The sequence below is a fragment of the Mus musculus genome, chromosome 9, assembly GCF_000001635.26.
Source record: "Mus musculus strain C57BL/6J chromosome 9, GRCm38.p6 C57BL/6J".
In the NCBI taxonomy this organism is placed as follows: Eukaryota; Metazoa; Chordata; class Mammalia; order Rodentia; family Muridae; genus Mus; species Mus musculus.
In genome coordinates this window covers 119,355,486-119,371,659 of record NC_000075.6, presented here as the reverse complement: position 1 = coordinate 119,371,659, position 16,174 = coordinate 119,355,486, and the positions used below count along the sequence as shown (strand labels likewise).

The 16,174-nt window shown below is 49.3% G+C and overlaps 1 protein-coding gene across 5 annotated transcripts in view; it reads right to left on the bottom strand.

The window, feature by feature from the left end:
• Xylb (xylulokinase homolog (H. influenzae)) overlaps positions 1-14,279 on the bottom strand; it is a 36,417-nt gene extending 22,138 nt beyond the window's left edge. Inside the window, exons 1-8 of one of the 5 annotated variants that reach the window (NM_001199568.1) lie at positions 13,953-14,279; positions 12,346-12,428; positions 7,083-7,163; positions 4,085-4,171; positions 3,460-3,588; positions 1,975-2,040; positions 1,282-1,381; positions 251-268 (exon numbers count right to left, since the gene is read on the bottom strand). Coding sequence is in view for 3 of the 5 variants with exons in the window: in NM_001033209.3 (NP_001028381.1) it covers positions 1,975-2,040; positions 3,460-3,588; positions 4,085-4,171; positions 7,083-7,163; positions 10,477-10,546; positions 12,346-12,428; positions 13,953-14,054 (618 nt within the window). In the remaining 2 variants the exon portion in view is untranslated. Of the gene's footprint in view, positions 1-250; positions 269-1,281; positions 1,382-1,974; positions 2,041-3,459; positions 3,589-4,084; positions 4,172-7,082; positions 7,164-9,121; positions 10,058-10,476; positions 10,547-12,345; positions 12,429-13,952 lie in introns of those variants that run through there. The other 4 variants (NM_001033209.3, NM_001359699.1, XM_030243939.1 and 1 more) reach the window with 4 other exon arrangements.
• Between the last annotated feature and the right edge of the window lie 1,895 nt (positions 14,280-16,174).

The window sequence follows — 16,174 nt, the reverse complement described above, 5'->3', positions numbered from 1 at the left end:
ACACATGTACACTCACATGCACACACAGGTGCACATGCACACACACACACCATGAGTTGAGAATGGAAGCTTCAGCAAGCAGTGATGGAGACAAGACTATCCATTCAGAAGCAGCCTGAGTTTTCAGTAGCGCTGATTTAAAGCAAGGAGACCATCATGATTGATGGCATCAAAAGCCAAGGCCCCGTGAACATGCTGCACTTAGGGAGGCTGGTTTCCCATCTGGAATCCATTCAGACAGTCTCAATACCTCACTCCACTTCTGCGTCTTTGACATTTGGACACAGGAAGTGACCAGAACATGAGTTAAGACTTTCAAAGCTACCATAAGTTTAAAGAAAAACTGTCAGCCCCACGAGAAGCTACAACACCCAGTCTTACCCCCAAGAGAATCACTGATGGGCTGTAACATCAGCCCCGGCTTCTTTAAAGCAACTTTCATACCAAAGGCCCCTAGGCTGGAGGAGCCGCCCTGCCGCCTTTAGTCCCCATTGGGGCATACACCTCATTCTGCACATATAAGGAGGGTTCCTTTCTTCAGTGGCTAACACTGCAGAGTAGATTGAAACCTGGAGTCAGGGGCTGGAGATGGCTCAGAGGTTGAGAGCACTGACTGCTCTTCCAGAGATCCTGAGTTTAACTCCCAGCAACCACATGGTGGCTCACAACCATCTGTAATGGGACCTGGCACCCTCTTCTGGCATGCAGTCATATATGCAGGCACAACACTACATAATAAATATTTTTTTTTTCGAGACAGGGTCTCTCTATAGCCCTGGCTGTCCTGGAACTCACTTTGTAGACCAGGCTGACCTCGAACTCAGAAATCCATCTGCCTCTGCCTCCCAAGTGCTGGGGTTAAAGGCGTGCACCACCACCGCCTGGCAATAAATAAATCTTAAGAAAAGAAATCTGGAATCATTACATAATAAATTGCAGCCAGGTGTGGTGGTACAGTCCCGTGATCTCAGCACTTGAGGCAGAGGCAGGGGCTTCAAGCCAACCTCGTTTGCTTGAGTTTAAAGCTAGACTAGGTTATACAGAAAACTCCTGTCTTAAAAACCATAGTCAAGCTGGGCGTGGTGGTGCACGCCTTTAATCCCAGGACTTGGGAGGCAGGCAGATTTCTGAATTCTGAGGCCAGCCTGGTCTACAAAGTGAGTTCCAGGCAGCCAGGGCTACAGAGAAACCTTGTCTCGAAAAACCAAACCAAACCAAACCAAACCAAACCAAAAACCATAGTCAAAACCAAGCACAAAATGCTGTGGTAGCGATACACACCTGCAATTCTAACTCTTGGGAGGTGGAGACAGGAGAACCCCTGATCAAAGGATCCCCAGCTTCACAGAGAATTTGAGAACAACCTGTGCTACATGAGGCCCTGTCTCAAAAAAAAAAAAGTAAAAAATTAAATGTTCACAACTCTTACAAATTTGCCAAAACCACAAGTAGTTTATTGTGGGAGTCAGGCTTCAAGATGGTGTCTGTTGAACCTGCACTGACCCAGCCTACCTCATATATGTGCGGAATGAGGGGACAGTACCACCGTGAGCTGGGTCGGGCTGAATGGAAAGGGAAAGGGAGCCATGTGGTGCAGCTCATGGCTACTGACTAGGGAGACAGCCGCGGCCCAGAGCCCTCTGTGTCTAAAATCAGCAGAGACTCAGGTTTGTTGCCTTTGTCTTGTTGTATTTATTTATTATGTGAGAGAAGAATATATATTTATTTATATATATGTGACACATGCACATATGTCATAGCACTTGTGCAGAGGTCAGAGGGCAATTTTCAGGACTGTCCTGGGGACAGAACTCAGGCAGTCAGGCTTGGAGGCAACGGAACCTGAGCCACCTCAACAGCCCCTCCCTGAACCGTTTCACACCTATCGGTCAGAGGCATTCATTCGCCAGTGCACATAAGATGCGCTCCTGTTCGGGAAAGTGTGATGGTGATGGAACATGAAGGCTCACTCACCTCAGAGTGTGAGTAGGCCTCAGGGTTCTTCTGGAAAAGCTTCGCTATCTGGTTCCCCGTGAAACGCTTGGGAATAAGAGAGCAGGCTCTCAGACACGCAGATCCCACACAGAATAATCATCAAGTAAGGTCAGTATAGCATGATCTGGATGCAGCGTAGGACGCGAACAGCTTTGAAGAACTCCCAAATCTAGACATGCTTGGTAGCAGCTAGACACCAAAGTCGGTGTATTTTAGCCTTTGAATCCTGGAAACGTTCTTGTCAATGGAGTCTTGGGCAGTCAGCAATCAATCCCTCAGCACCCACAGACAAGGCAAACCCAGCCTCCTGGGAGGGCTTCTCACGAGCCAGTCAGCTCTGTGAATAGTCCTTAAGATAACTGTCCTTAGCTGGGCGGTGGTGGCACACGCCTTTAATCCCAGCACTCAGGAGGCAGAGGCAGGCGGATTTCTGAGTTCGAGGCCAGCCTGGTCTACAAAGTGAGTTCCAGGACAGCCAGGGCTATACAGAGAAAACCTGTCTCGAAAAACCAAAGGAAAAAAAAAAAGATAACTGTCCTTAAAATATATTATTTCTTTTGTTAATGCTTATTTGTCTGCGCTTGTCTGTGTGTCTGTGTGCCATGTGTGAGCAGGAACCTACAGACACCAGAAGACAGCATCGGATTGCCCTGGAACTGGAGCTACAAGTAGCAATGAGCTGTCACACAGGAATGGAACCTAGGTCCTCTGCAAGAGCAGCCAGAGCTCAGAGCCCCCTTCCCAGCTCCTGGAGCTCCACAGGCTGGGCTCAGTTACTCTCCTTGTGAAGTCCATATTCCTAGTGTTTTAACTGGGCTCAAGGGGTTTGGGGTGTTTTGGTTTTTGGTTTTTTCTTTATTTTTATTTTATGATGGAGGCATATGCATGCCTTCCACACATAGATAAAGTGTGTTTTTTGTATGTGTGTGTGTGTGTGTGTGTGTGTGTGTGTGTGTGTGAATATACACATGGGCGCCCAAGGAGGCCACAAGAGGCCTGTAACCCTGGATAACCCTGGAGCCGGGGTTACATGCAGTTGCAGTTATTACTCACCTGAGGTCCTGGGAACTCAACCTTTGTAAATGCAGTGTGCACTCTGACCTGCTGAGCAATTTCTAGATCACATGACGTAAGCCACAGTCATGTGACCCAAGATAGCCAATTACAGCAAACTCTGGAACAGTGGCTACAGCCCCTGAGGCCCCACACTAAGGGTCTTCTGGACTGAAACTCCTTTCACCTTCAAACCTACCTCAAATAGAAGTCCTGCTTCAAACCTACCTCAAATAGAAGTCCTGCTTGCTACCATGAGGTTACGGACCTCTATCTGAGGCAACTCAGTACCTCAGGACACCTGGATCAGAACCCAGGGACTACACTAATTACTTCAGATGATGCTGCCACCAGGTAGGCACCAGGTACATCCTCCCAGAAACCTACTCCCCACCTGGGCAAGTCACCTACCTCATAGGCCCGGGATCCTGTGAGGCAGCTGAGAGCCTGGGCCCCACCCACGGCAGCCTCCAGCTGGTGGCACTGGGCTGTGGTACTGGAGTCCATCCATATTGGGCAGTCGCTGATGGAGAAGCAGCTCTGGAAAGAACAGTGAACGTTCCGGTTTCCCTTCCCCCAGTGACTGCAGGCAACCCTGCGGCTGGTAGTCACCCTGTCTGTCATACCAGGAAGACCCTGTGGGTAAGCCCTCTGTGAGGTCAGTGAGGTCTCTCCAGAAAGCTTGAAGATGGGTGAGCTCCTCTGTTGAGGGCACCTGGGCAAGCAGGTGGCATCAAAGTGCAGGTCTAGCTGGGGCTTTGGAACCATGGAAAAGGGAAACTGGAGACCCACCTCCCAGCTGGAGATCACCAGGAGGCACAGAGCTGGTCTGTGAAGGAAGGGGCTCACTAATGTGGGAAGTCACTACAGGGAGACTTTAGCCTGGGAGGCTTGGCAGACCACACTCACTGAACTCTCAATGCCGCCTTCTCACACTGCAGAGAAGCCCCAGAGAAGCCCCAGACTGCAGGGTCCACAGCATATAGGGCACCCCTTGCCTGCTTTGCAGTTTATTAGACTCACAAAACATCCTCACCTGCAGCTGCTGATGTAATGGAAGAGCTGGTGACAAGCTTGACAGGGCCAGGCTGGCTCCAGTCTTCCAGTAAACACTTCCGTGTTGCTGTAGAGGGAACACAAGCACATGTTCACTCACCATACCCCGAGTCGCATCTACACGTGTATACACGTGTATACGCATGTCCACGCACCACACCCTGGAGTCACAGCCTCCTGCGGATGCATCCCCAGATCTCAAGCCTGTCTCTGCCAACTACCTCTCTGTCACATAACTCAGTGTCTTTGTGATAATTGATTTTCACTTTTATAAAATGAGAAGGAACTGCACCCTGTCACCTCCAAACTTGCAGGAAGGGTTCCAGAACCACAGGACCGATTTTGGCATCTTTTGTCAAACCGTGCTAATATTCAACATCACCGACACATCACCTGGAGCCGACGCATGGCATCTATTCACTTAACAAACACCTTGGGCACCAAGAGCATGGTAGGCCTCAGATATTTCTAACCCTGATACCCAGGCCATTGCAAACCCTGCAGAGGCTGGGGGATGGCCTGGACATTAAAGTGCATGTCTTACAAGCAAGAGGACCTGATTTCAGACCCTCGGAACCCACATTTAAAAATAAATCTGGGTTGACGGAGAGATACCTCAGTGTTTAAAGGCACTGGCTACTCTTCCAAGGGGCCTAGATTCAACTCCCAGCACCTACATGGTGGCTCCCAACCACCTGTGTTCCCAAGAATCTGATAACCTCTTCTGGCCTCTGCAGGCACCAGGTGTGCATATGGTGCACAGACAGACATACCTGCAGACAGACCACTCATGCATAGAAAATAATAATAAATACATAAACTTCAAAAAGAAATCTAGAAGGCTGGGACTAAGTGGCTAAGAGATCTGGCTGCTCTTCCAGAAGACCTGAATTCAATTTCCAGTACCACAGGGAGCTCACAACCATCTGACATACATGCAGACAAAATACCTATACACAGGAAATGATTTTTTAAAGAAAACAACAATAATCCGGGCATGGTGGTGTGCACTTATAACCCAGCACTGGGAGGTGGGGACTGACTTCCTGAGCTTCCTGAGGCTCACTGGACAGTCAGCCTAGCCTGCTTGCTTAGCTCAAGAACAACTAGAGACCCTGCCTCAAAAAGTAAGGATGACACCCAAGTTTGTCAGCTGACCACACATATGTGTAGACATGTATATATGCACCCTCACACACAAACCCATGGAGCCAAAGGGAAAAGCCACAGAGAATTTCACCAGTGCGCGTACATGCTGGGCGCATGGACAGGGGGTGTACAGACTGGGCGCATGGACAGGGGGCGTACATGCTGGGCGCATGGACAGGGGGTGTACAGACTGGGTGCATGGACAGGGGGCGTACATGCTGGGCACATGGACAGGGGGTGTACAGACTGGGCGCATGGACAGGGGGCGTACATGCTGGGCGCATGGACAGGGGGTGTACAGACTGGGCGCATGGACAGGGGGCGTACATGCTGGGCGCATGGACAGGGGGTGTACAGACTGGGTGCATGGACAGGGGGCGTACATGCTGGGCACATGGACAGGGGGTGTACAGACTGGGCGCATGGACAGGGGGTGTACAGACTGGGCGCATGGACAGGGGGCGTACAGACTGGGCGCATGGACAGGGGGTAGCATAGAGCTCCAGGCTGAGTATAAGCTGGAGCATGAGCTGGGTACCTGCTGCTCAGCCTGATAAACTGAGTCTAATCCCGAGTGTCCACATGGAGAAAGGACAGAAGCAACGTCTAGAAGCTGTCCTGAGACCTCCACCCAGGGGTGGCATACTATCACAAAGACACACACACACTAACTTCTTTTAAAAGAGTAGTTAAAATAAAGTTTATTATGTTCCAGGCGCTGTGCTATGTATTTAGCAGCCACAGTGACCCTATGCCAGGTAAGAATACGGAGGCCCTAGGAGTCTGAGTGTGCCTCAGGTCGGGCTTCTAGGTGGTAGAGCTGAGCATGCCCAGAGCGCCTCCTCTGTGGTCGTCAGTGCCACCACCAGCTCAGAATCACCTCTCCAGCTCAGTTGACAACAGTAGGAATACTTCAGCTTCCTGCTGAAACTACTCTCGGGGCTTGAGAAACGGCTCAGCGATTAAGGGAACTTGTTGCTTTGGCAGAGAACCAACACCCACACTGGGGGTGGGAAGTAGGGACAGGGACTCACAATTGCCTGAAACTCTGGCTCTGGAAGAACCAACATCCTCTTCTGGCCTCCAAGTGTGCCTGCACTTCTGTGCACAAACCTACACACACACACACACAAAACTGCTCTCATTGTTAGGATCACTTCTTATTGTTTTCCTTCTAGGAACTAAGTGTCACCAAACAGCCGTAATAAATCCACATCTAATGCTTGCTCCATCCCCTTATGGGAGCTGTACCTCCCCTGCTGTCTGCCCTGTAAGTCTGTCTATTGAGTACTGAGGAATGAATGTTGCACACACCTCACGTGTGTTAGAAAAGTACCCTACCGCTGAAATGCATCTCTAGCCCTCTGTTTAATTTATTTTGAGGCAGGGTCTCAACTTGCCAAGGCTAGCCTCAAACTCACCCAGGTATCTGAGGTAGGCCAAAATGTCACCTTTCATGTAATGCTTTATCATCGAAGCATCTCAGATTCTTTTGCAAGGAGGCCAGCCACAGAAAGAGCTGAAGGTACTGTCGCTACCAAAGAAATGTGTACTTAAGTTCAAGGCCCACCTTTTCTACAGAGCAAGTTCCAGGACAGCCAGGGATATACAGAGAAACCCTGTCTCAAAAACATTTAAAGAAGGAGGAGGAGGAGGAGGAGGAGGAGGAATAGGAAGAGGAGGACGAGGAGGCGAGAGGAAGAAAGGAAGGAAGAGAGAGAGAAGGAGAGAGAGAGATACCTGTACACTACAGGGAGCCATTAGTTCAGCACCCACCCACTGCTGAGATAGCTAAGTTCGCAGGGCCCATGGAGCTGCTGTTTACAAACCTGGCCTGCTCCAGATAAGGCTAGAACTTGAGAGAAGTCAAAGCCAGAAGACTTCATCTTCCCCAGGATCAGGTCCAGAGCCTGAGAAGAAGAACAGAATCCACCATGACTCAACAGAACCACGAGTTCTCTAAGCACAAGCCTGAGCATAGAAATGCCAAGGGCTCTGCCTGGAGGAGGGTCCTCAACACAGGATCTGTATGTGTCGGGATCGCTGTGCAGGGATAGCTGATTAAGCAAGCAGGCATCAGTCAAATAAAAGGGTCAAACTGACCACACACATCTTTTTGTGTCTGTTTATATTATTTATTTTATGTATATAAGTACACTGTCGCGGCCTTCAGACACAGCAGAAAAGGACATTGGATCCCATTACAGATGGTTGTGAGCCACCATGTGGTTGCTGGGAATTGAACTCAGGACCTTTGGAAGAGCAGCTAGTGTTCTTAACCACTGAGCCATCTCTACAGCCCTTGGGTCTGTTTTAAACATGCGTGTGTGTGTGTGTGTGTGTGTGTGTCTTTGTGAGTGTATGTCCCCCATGCGTGTAGTTGCCCAAGGAGGCGAGGAAAGCTCTGCAGCTGGACTTACAGACGCTGTGAACAATCTGACATGGGCGCCAGGGACTAAACTCAGGTCCTCTGGAAGAGCAGCAGAAAGCACTCTTAACCACTGAGCCATCTCTCCAGTCCACTTTTGCTTTTTTGAGAGAAGGCCTCATTGTAGTTCAGGCTGGCCACAACTCACTATGTAGCTAAGTGTGGGGGTCCCTGAAGGTATCCAGTCGGGGAAGCGGGGAGGAGGGGAATCAAACTGGGCAAAGAGACAAGAGTGAAAACCCAGTGCAGATTGATTTCCTTAACCTGGATCAGATTTCGGGGTGTCTAATAACAAGTGGTTTACTCCTAATGTGTTTAAGCCCTGTATAATTTTGGGGGAAAGTTCCCTGATGTAACACGATCTCTGGTGCACAAGGAAGCCTAAGTACAATGAAACTCAACTCGGGAATATGTCCTTTCTTCCAAGAAGATAAGTTCTAGATACGCGCTGCCTGTACTAGCGGCAGGGCCTAAGTGTCTGGCCTGGTTTTAGTTATACAGATAGCATAGAGGTCATTTGGGCTGTTAGCCACCTCTAGCCCTACGTAAAGGAGCTTGATATGGCCCGGGGCCAACAGATAACGCAGATCATCAGGCTCTTAATCAGCCCAGTTCTCAGCTTTCTGAGAGAAGAACAGGTTTTTCATCTTTCCTATTGGAAAGACAATCCTGTGTGCCTAACAGTCCTGGTTTCTCTGGAGATCTGTGGGCGCCACGGAACTCCTGACCTTTCCGCTTCCGCCTCTGAAGCGCTGGGGTTCCGGGTGTGCACCACCGTGCCCACTCTGGCTCGATAAGTGTTAGAGACATAAAAATCATAAACCATAAATCCTCAGGATTTCTGTCTGTACCTGGCACCTCCTGAGCACCAGGGGAGACAGGAAGCTCACAGCTCACACCGTTTGTTTCTCTTACTTGCATTTCCATGTCACGTTCTGAACGATCTGACCCGAGTGCCACAGAGAGGAGCAGAGACCACACCAGGAGGGCTCCAGGGCCAGACTCTGACACAGGAGCTTGACACAGAGGCATGAGTGGGGCCAGTGGCTGTGCTGTCAAGTCCCTATTTAAAGTTTTATCTAGGAGTTAGTGGGGTGGCATCCAGCAGAGTGCGACATTACTGCCCAAGACCTCATGGCCAGATGGACTGGGGTGCTCGAGGCTTTGTTGGTAGAGAGCTTGCCTACCGTACCTAAAGCTGTGGATTCCATCCGCAACCACATGAACACAAGCTCAAACGTATAGGGAGATCGAGAAGGGGGGGAGGGTCAGAAGTTCAAGGTCGCCCTCAGCTAAGAAGGATTTGAGGCCAACCTGAAATGCATGAAAACCTGTCTATACCTATTTCATGACAGAAAGACAGACAGACAAATATAAACATTTCATGGCAGGAACCTGAGACTCATCGCAGCTTGTGTCTCCTGAGGACAGAGAACTCACCCCAGCTTCTGTCTAACTCTGAGATCCCCACTCCATGCTGAGATCACTCCAGGCCGTGACAATGCTTCTTGTCAAACCTTAGATAGGAGGGCAGGGACTGGCAAAGTTAGACACAAGTTCAGCCCTAGAGGCTGCCTCAGTTTAGTGACCATCCTGGCTCTACATGTAACCCTGGATCTCTGCCCATCCACCCTGACACAGCCCTTAACTTCACCTCTGGGACCTTTCGACAACCACCCTTCCCTCTGACCTTCCACTAGCTCTTTGGGTCTGGTTCTGTCTTCTGAGGTGCATTTTCAGCCAACGAATCTGGTTAGTCCGTCCTTAACTCTGTTCTCCCGGTGTCTGACTCATGATCAGGTAGATAAAACAGAACTCACAGTAGTCTATTTTTTTTTAAAAAGAAATAATAATATAGGAGATGGTTCAATGGGTACTGGAGGATGGAGAAAGGCTTTTGGCAGACACACTAAGTGGGGCCTTTGGTTGGCTTCTAAGCTGAAGGATTTTGGTGCCATCAGCATGAGGCAAGCTCAGACATATCATGTTCGTGTTAGATGGATCCTTGTATGGGTCACCAGATATGGCCACAGGAGGGTGGTCCTGACCAGGCAGGTCTAGCTTAGGGTTGACCTCAGCCTGACTAGTTAATTATAAGACGACATTCTAAGTGACCCTGTAGTGGGGACAAATACTAAGACACTAAAACCCTGAGGCCATGCTTGGCCTGATGACAGGGTCTAGGAAAGCCTGGCTCTGTGTCTTTTTAAAGGGAGCACAGGCTCAGGACACAGCAGTTGGTAGAATGTTTGGCTAGCATGCAGGAAGTCCCAGGGCCACATACACTGGGCATAAAGCTACATACTATAGTCCTAACACTCATGAGGTAAAGGCGGGGTCAGAAGTTCAAGGTCATCCAGCTACATACTATAGTCCTAACACTCAGGAAGTAAAGGCGGGGTCAGAAGTTCAAGGTCATCCTTGGCCACATAATGAGTTCGAGACCACCCTGAGCTATGAGACCTCATCTTTAAACAAACAAACAAACAAAAATAAATAAATAAATAAACAAACAGCCAGTCAGGTGTGGTGATGCACGCCTTTAACCTCAGCACTGCGGAGAAAGAAGCACGTGGATCTCTTAGTTCAAAGCCAGCCTGGTCAGAGTGAGTTCCAGGATGGCCAGGATTACATAGGAAACCCTGTTTCAAAGTAAACAAACAAACAATGAATGCTGGCTTATTTTAACCCCAGAATTAAACAGTCTCATTGGATGCCCCCAAGAGCTGCCATTGCGGGGCCAGCAGTGCCACAGGCTGCATACTGAGGAGGGAAGGGAGCCTCCCTATGCTTACCTGGACCCACATCAGGACCGGAGAGGTGACCGTCAGCCTGTCCTTGTGTACATGGACACCGCCCTGAGTTCTGCAGGGAGAACAGGTATGTGGGACCGAGCCCCAGGCAGGCGGAGCTCTGAGGAACTGCCCCACGGTGGGTGGCAGAGGCCTCCACACAAAGGACAATATCCCTTGAGTGCCAAGCAGAAACTCTACTAAGCAGGAACGATGTAAAGAAAAGGCACGGAGTCTTTTCATGCGAAACTGGACAGCTCTTTCTCAGTTTCCGTTTCATCTATTTGGGTGCTTTGCCTACATGTATGTATGTGTGTGCAACACCTGTGTGCCTTGTACCCTGGGAGGTCAGAACAGGCCATATGATCCCCTAGAACTGGAGTCATAGATGGTTGTGAGCCACCATGCGGGTGTTGGGAACTGAACCGAGGTCCTCTGGAGTGCACTTAACTGGAGTCTCTCCAGCCTTGGGGAAGCCGTCTCTAGAAGGCACCATCTCAGAAGAGAAAGCCTTGTCCAGAAGGCAGGGTTGGACCTCAGTACTGAAAACTGGTTGCTTTCCCCTCTCCCCTCTTCCAGAGACTTATATTGTAGCTCACTCAGGCTAGCCTGCAACTCACTCTGGATGGCTGAGGTCACAAGTGTGTACCACCATACCCAGAGAGCAGGTGACTTTATGTAAGAGAAGGTGAGGATGTAGATCCATGATACACTAAATCTTCAACATGTACAAAGCCCTTTTTGATCCCCAGGACAAAAAAGAAAAATGATTAAAAAAAATTTTTTTTAAAGGAGCAGTCATGAATGATGGCACTCTCCTGTCATCCCTGCACTCTGGAGGCTGAGACAGGAGGACTACCAACTGGGGGCTAACCTAGAAAAAGGGAGCCTTTTTCTCAAAAAAAAAAACAAAAAACAAAAACAAAAACAAAAAACAAAAAAACAAAAAAAAACCAAAAAAACAAAAACAAAACAAACAAAAACCAACATAAAAAACCCAGACGTGGCAGCTGTAACCTCCGAATTTCGGATGTGATGGATGACTGAGGTTTAGGAATTTAAGGTTATCTTCAGCTACCCAGTGAGGTACATGAGATCCTGTTTCCAAAAGGGGCCCAATGTGAGAGAAGATACATTCAGGCGCACATATGTGTGCACATGCCACGTGCCAAAAGTAGTCTAAGAAAAAGAAGGCAGAGAGTGGATGTGACCACTGGACTCTGGCCAGAAAGAAGATGAGCTTGTGAACTTCTTCTTTATAATTTCTCCAGTCTGTGGTACTTTCTTTTCTCTGTGTAGCCCTGGCTATCCTTGAACTCAGAGATCCACCTGCCTCTGCCTCCCTAGTGCTGAGATTAAATGCGTGTGCCACCACTGCCCGGCTTTGTGATACCCTTCCATTAGTAACAGAAGGTAGCCAAGAACAACCATCCAATTGTGCCTGGCACAAAACAGATCTCAAATCTATGAGTGAATGAATGAATTCAGCTGGAAAGGAATAGGGAAGAAATCATTATGGGAAGGAAAGATTCTCAGGGGCTGCAGAGATAGATAGCTTAGGGGTTAAGAGCACTGGCTGCTCTTCCAGAGGAACTGGGTTCAATTTCCAGCACTCTGTAGTGGCTCACAACTGTCTGTGATTCCATTTACAGGGGATCCAATGTCCTCTGCTGGCCTCTTTGGGCACCAGGCAGGAATGTGGCGCACAGACATACATGCAAGCAAACACAACATACAATAATAATAGATGCTCAGAGGTCTATGCAGACCTCTCTTGCAGCTGGGTTAAGTCAGAAAAGTATAGCTGATAAGTGCAAATGGTTTAGGGAGGCTCTAAAACCACCCACCCACACATGCACACCAGGTACCTACCCAAATTCCGGAAGGTCTCTGTCAAAATGCACGCTGTCCTCATAGAAGACGTTCAACTCTGCATCAACAGCAACAACTTTAACCTGGAAGACATTTGTGAAAACGGTGTATAGGATTTCCTCAGCCTCTACCTTTGTCCAAGAGGTTTCCAAGTCCAGTTAAGGTTCAGCACTGAGACAAAGGCTAATGGGCATCGTTTTTTGTTTTTGTTTTAAATGGGCATCATTGTAACCATAGCAACATAAGTTTCATGGGATACATGCTCAAAAAAAGAAAAGCAAAGAGATAAGATTAAAAAATGAGAAATGACCGGGCATGGTGGCACACGTGCCTTTAATCTTAGCACTTGGGAGGCAGAGGCAGGAGGATTTCTGAGTTCAAGGCCAGCCTGGTCTACAGATTTGAGTTCCAGGACAGCCAGGGGTACACAGAGAAACCCTGTCTCGAGAAACCCAAAAAAAAAAAAAAAAAAAAAAAAAAAATCGAGAGGTTTTATACTAGAAATTTAATGGCACTCTTGAAAGCTCTAGAACAAAAAGAAGTCACATCCAAAAGGAATAGACAGCAGGAAATAATCAACTCAGGGGCAAGTCTCGAAAAACCAGAGAGAGAGAGAGAGAGAGAGAGAGAGAGAGAGAGAGAGAGAGAGAGAGAGCGCCACACAGAGAGAGGCAGGTGAAACTCCCACGGTCTACAAGAATCCACTCTCCAAACAATGGAGGCTATGGTCCTGCACCTGGCAAGGAGGCTTGTCTCCAGAGGCTGCCCCCAGAGCCATGACTATGGTCAAGTCAGACCTGACATCCTAAGGAAGCCATTCCAAGCTCGGGAAGATGGAGAAACAGGTCTAGTAGGGCAAGGTGACTAAGTTCTATGGGATGTTCCCCAGTGGGAGCCGCAGGTTCCAACTCTCCTCATCGGGCTGAGAAGGGTCTCACAGCTACTATGCTTATTTCTCAAGCGTGCAGGATGAATGCCTCCTGGACGTCCCATGCCTACTTGGAAGGCAAATTGCTAATTCACTCAGCTATCACTGGGAACACCAACCTCTGACCGGCAGTTCTGGAATCACAGACCCTGGCACGCTAGTGCCAGCCAAGAGGGGGTTGGGGGAGGCAGGGAACGGGCAAAGTCCATTTGCATACTATGCCCATTTCACTTTTAACAAAAAAAAGTGCTTGGCGTGGCACCCTCCTTTAAACCCAACACTCAGGAGGCTACGGATAGTGGATCACTGTGAGTTCAAGGCCAACCTGGTCTACACAATGAACCTGGGCCAGCCAAAGCTACATAGTAAAGTTCTGTCTCAAAATATAAAATAAAATAATAAAGAAAAGTAAAGAAAAGGCGCTCAGGGATTATCCGGATCTAGGCTGTGCATGTGCGCACACCTCTGCTGTTTTCGCGGAGTGTGTTTGCGCGGAGTGTCTCGGAATCTAGCCATCTGCAGCCGAGACTCGCGTGGACCCCCGAGGTACTCCCCCCCACAGCCCTCCGCCCCCGCTACGTGTACTCCGGGTTCCGCGGGGAGTCACCCGCGGTTTCCGGGAGAAGCCTCTCGCTGGCAGAGCATCGTCAGGCTCCCGCTCCTCGCCCCGCGCGCGTACCTGCTGCGTGCTGAAGTCCCAGCCCAGGCAACAGCGGCGCCCCGCGCGCTCCGCCAGGGCCCTGGGGGTTCCCGCCGCCCGTCTGTGCGTCCGTGCGTCCATGTGTACTGCAGCGGCGAGACTGTCGCTGCGCTCCGTCGCTCAGAGACGCCAGAGCCCGCCTTTCGCCACGCCCCGCAGGACTCTGGACTGGAGTCACGAGGCGGGAATGCCCTCTGGCGCCGCCTGCGGGAAGGTCGCGAGTGGGACTGCGTCTGGCTGGGGCACTTAGTGGTCGCTACCCACCAGCAAGGCAGCGCAGTGGCTTCCCTCCAATTTCACTCCACCCACACTCACCCCTGCGCCGACCTAATATAATCCCAGCATTTGGGAGGCTAAAATAGGAGGATCTCAAATTCAAGACCAGCCTGGGTAACAGCAGTGGTGGTGCACGCCTTTAATCCCAGCACTTGGGAGGCAGAGGCAGGCAGATTTCTGGGTTCGAGGCCAGCCTGGTCTACAAAGTGAGTTCCAGGACAGCCAGGACTATACAGAGAAACCCTGTCTCGAAAAACCAAAACCCAAAACCAAACCAAACCAAAACAAGGTAAATGGTTGAAACCCTGTCTCAAAATAAAATTAAAAAGAGGCAGAAGAAGCCAGTTGTGGTGGTGCCTGCCTTCAATCCCAGCACTCAGGAGACAGAGACAGGAAGATGTCTGTGAGTTCAAGGCCAGTCTAGTCTACATTGAGAATTCCAGGGCAGTCATAGCTATATAACAGAGACACTTGTCACAAAAGTAAAATGGGGGGGTGGTCTACTGAAGGTCAAGCTGGGCGTGTTGGTGCATAGCAAGTTCTAGGTCAGCCAAGGCTACACGGTGAGACGATGCCCACGCCAAAAATAGATAAATGAAAGGAAAGAAAAGAAAAAAAAAAAAAAGAAGTGAAGGCCGAAGATATTGCTTTTGTCTGACCTGTGCCCTAGAGTCAACTAAAAAATAAAATAAAAATAAAAATCTTAATTAAATTTGGGATAGTAGTACTGGAGGCCCATGAGTTTGAGGCCAGCCTGGGATACATAGCAAGATCTGTCTCAATAATAATAATAATAATTAATAATCAATCAATCTCTCTCTCTCCCTCCCTCTCTTCCTCCTTCTATTGTTTGTTTTGACAGTCTTGACTAGGCTCAAAAAATTCCTCCTGCCCAGATTGGCCTTGAATTTACAATCCTCCCACCAGAGCCTCCCACGAGATTGAAGGCCTGTAACACCAAGTGTGGCCTGACATGATCTGCTATAAGATAAGGTCTCACATACCCCAGGCTGGCCTTGAATTTACAGTGTAGCTGGGACTAGCCTTGAATTCCTGATCCTCCTGCCTCACTCTCCCAAATGCTGTGATTGCAGGTGGAAGCCACGATTCCCAGTTAGAACTCATCTGTTATCGTGACCCACAGGTCAGCAGACTGTCTGGGCTGAGCTCAGGTGGCGGTGGCAGTGGCGGTGTCTCTGCTACTCAAGACTCTTGTCCCCACCCCTGAACAGTATGCTCACAGTGCGCCTGTCTGAGAACCTCAGAAAAGAGCTTAGTGAATGATGTCAGCAAAAGGTGTGGGTGCCCAGTGTAAAGAATGGAGAAATGCATTCTGGAGGCAGGAGGAGGCAGATCTCTGGGATTTCAAGACTAGTCTACTTTACATAGAAAGTTCCAGGACAGCCAGGACTACACGGTGAAACCTAGTCTCAAAATGGGGTGGGGGTGGGGCCACAAGAGGCCATTGCCAGATGGAGAGGGCTTCACACTCTTTGTTGGACACACGGAAATGAACTCAGGCTGGGCGATGTGGATGACCTAGTAATTTAGCTAGAACGTTTGAGGCCCCTCTGGGGTGTCTGAGTGGAGATGTTGAGCAGGCCAGTTTGGATGTGTGGCCTCTAACTCAGGTAAGATGTCTGGGTTGTGAACAATGATTTGGGAGCTGTCGTCTCCAAGTGGGTAAGTCAGATGTGAAAAGAAGAGCTCAGAATAAGGCAGGTGGGGGCCACTGGGAATTATGAAGACTACAGGGAACACACATGGGAATCATGACAGGCATACGGATAGGGGAAGATACTAGATTTAAAACTTTCCTGGAAGGCAGACTTTTGCCAGTTGCATGCTACCTAGAAGTATGTTAGGTTGAAAAATGGAGAGGTGGGTTCTAAAAATTTATAAAGAAGAGCCAGTGGGACCCCCAA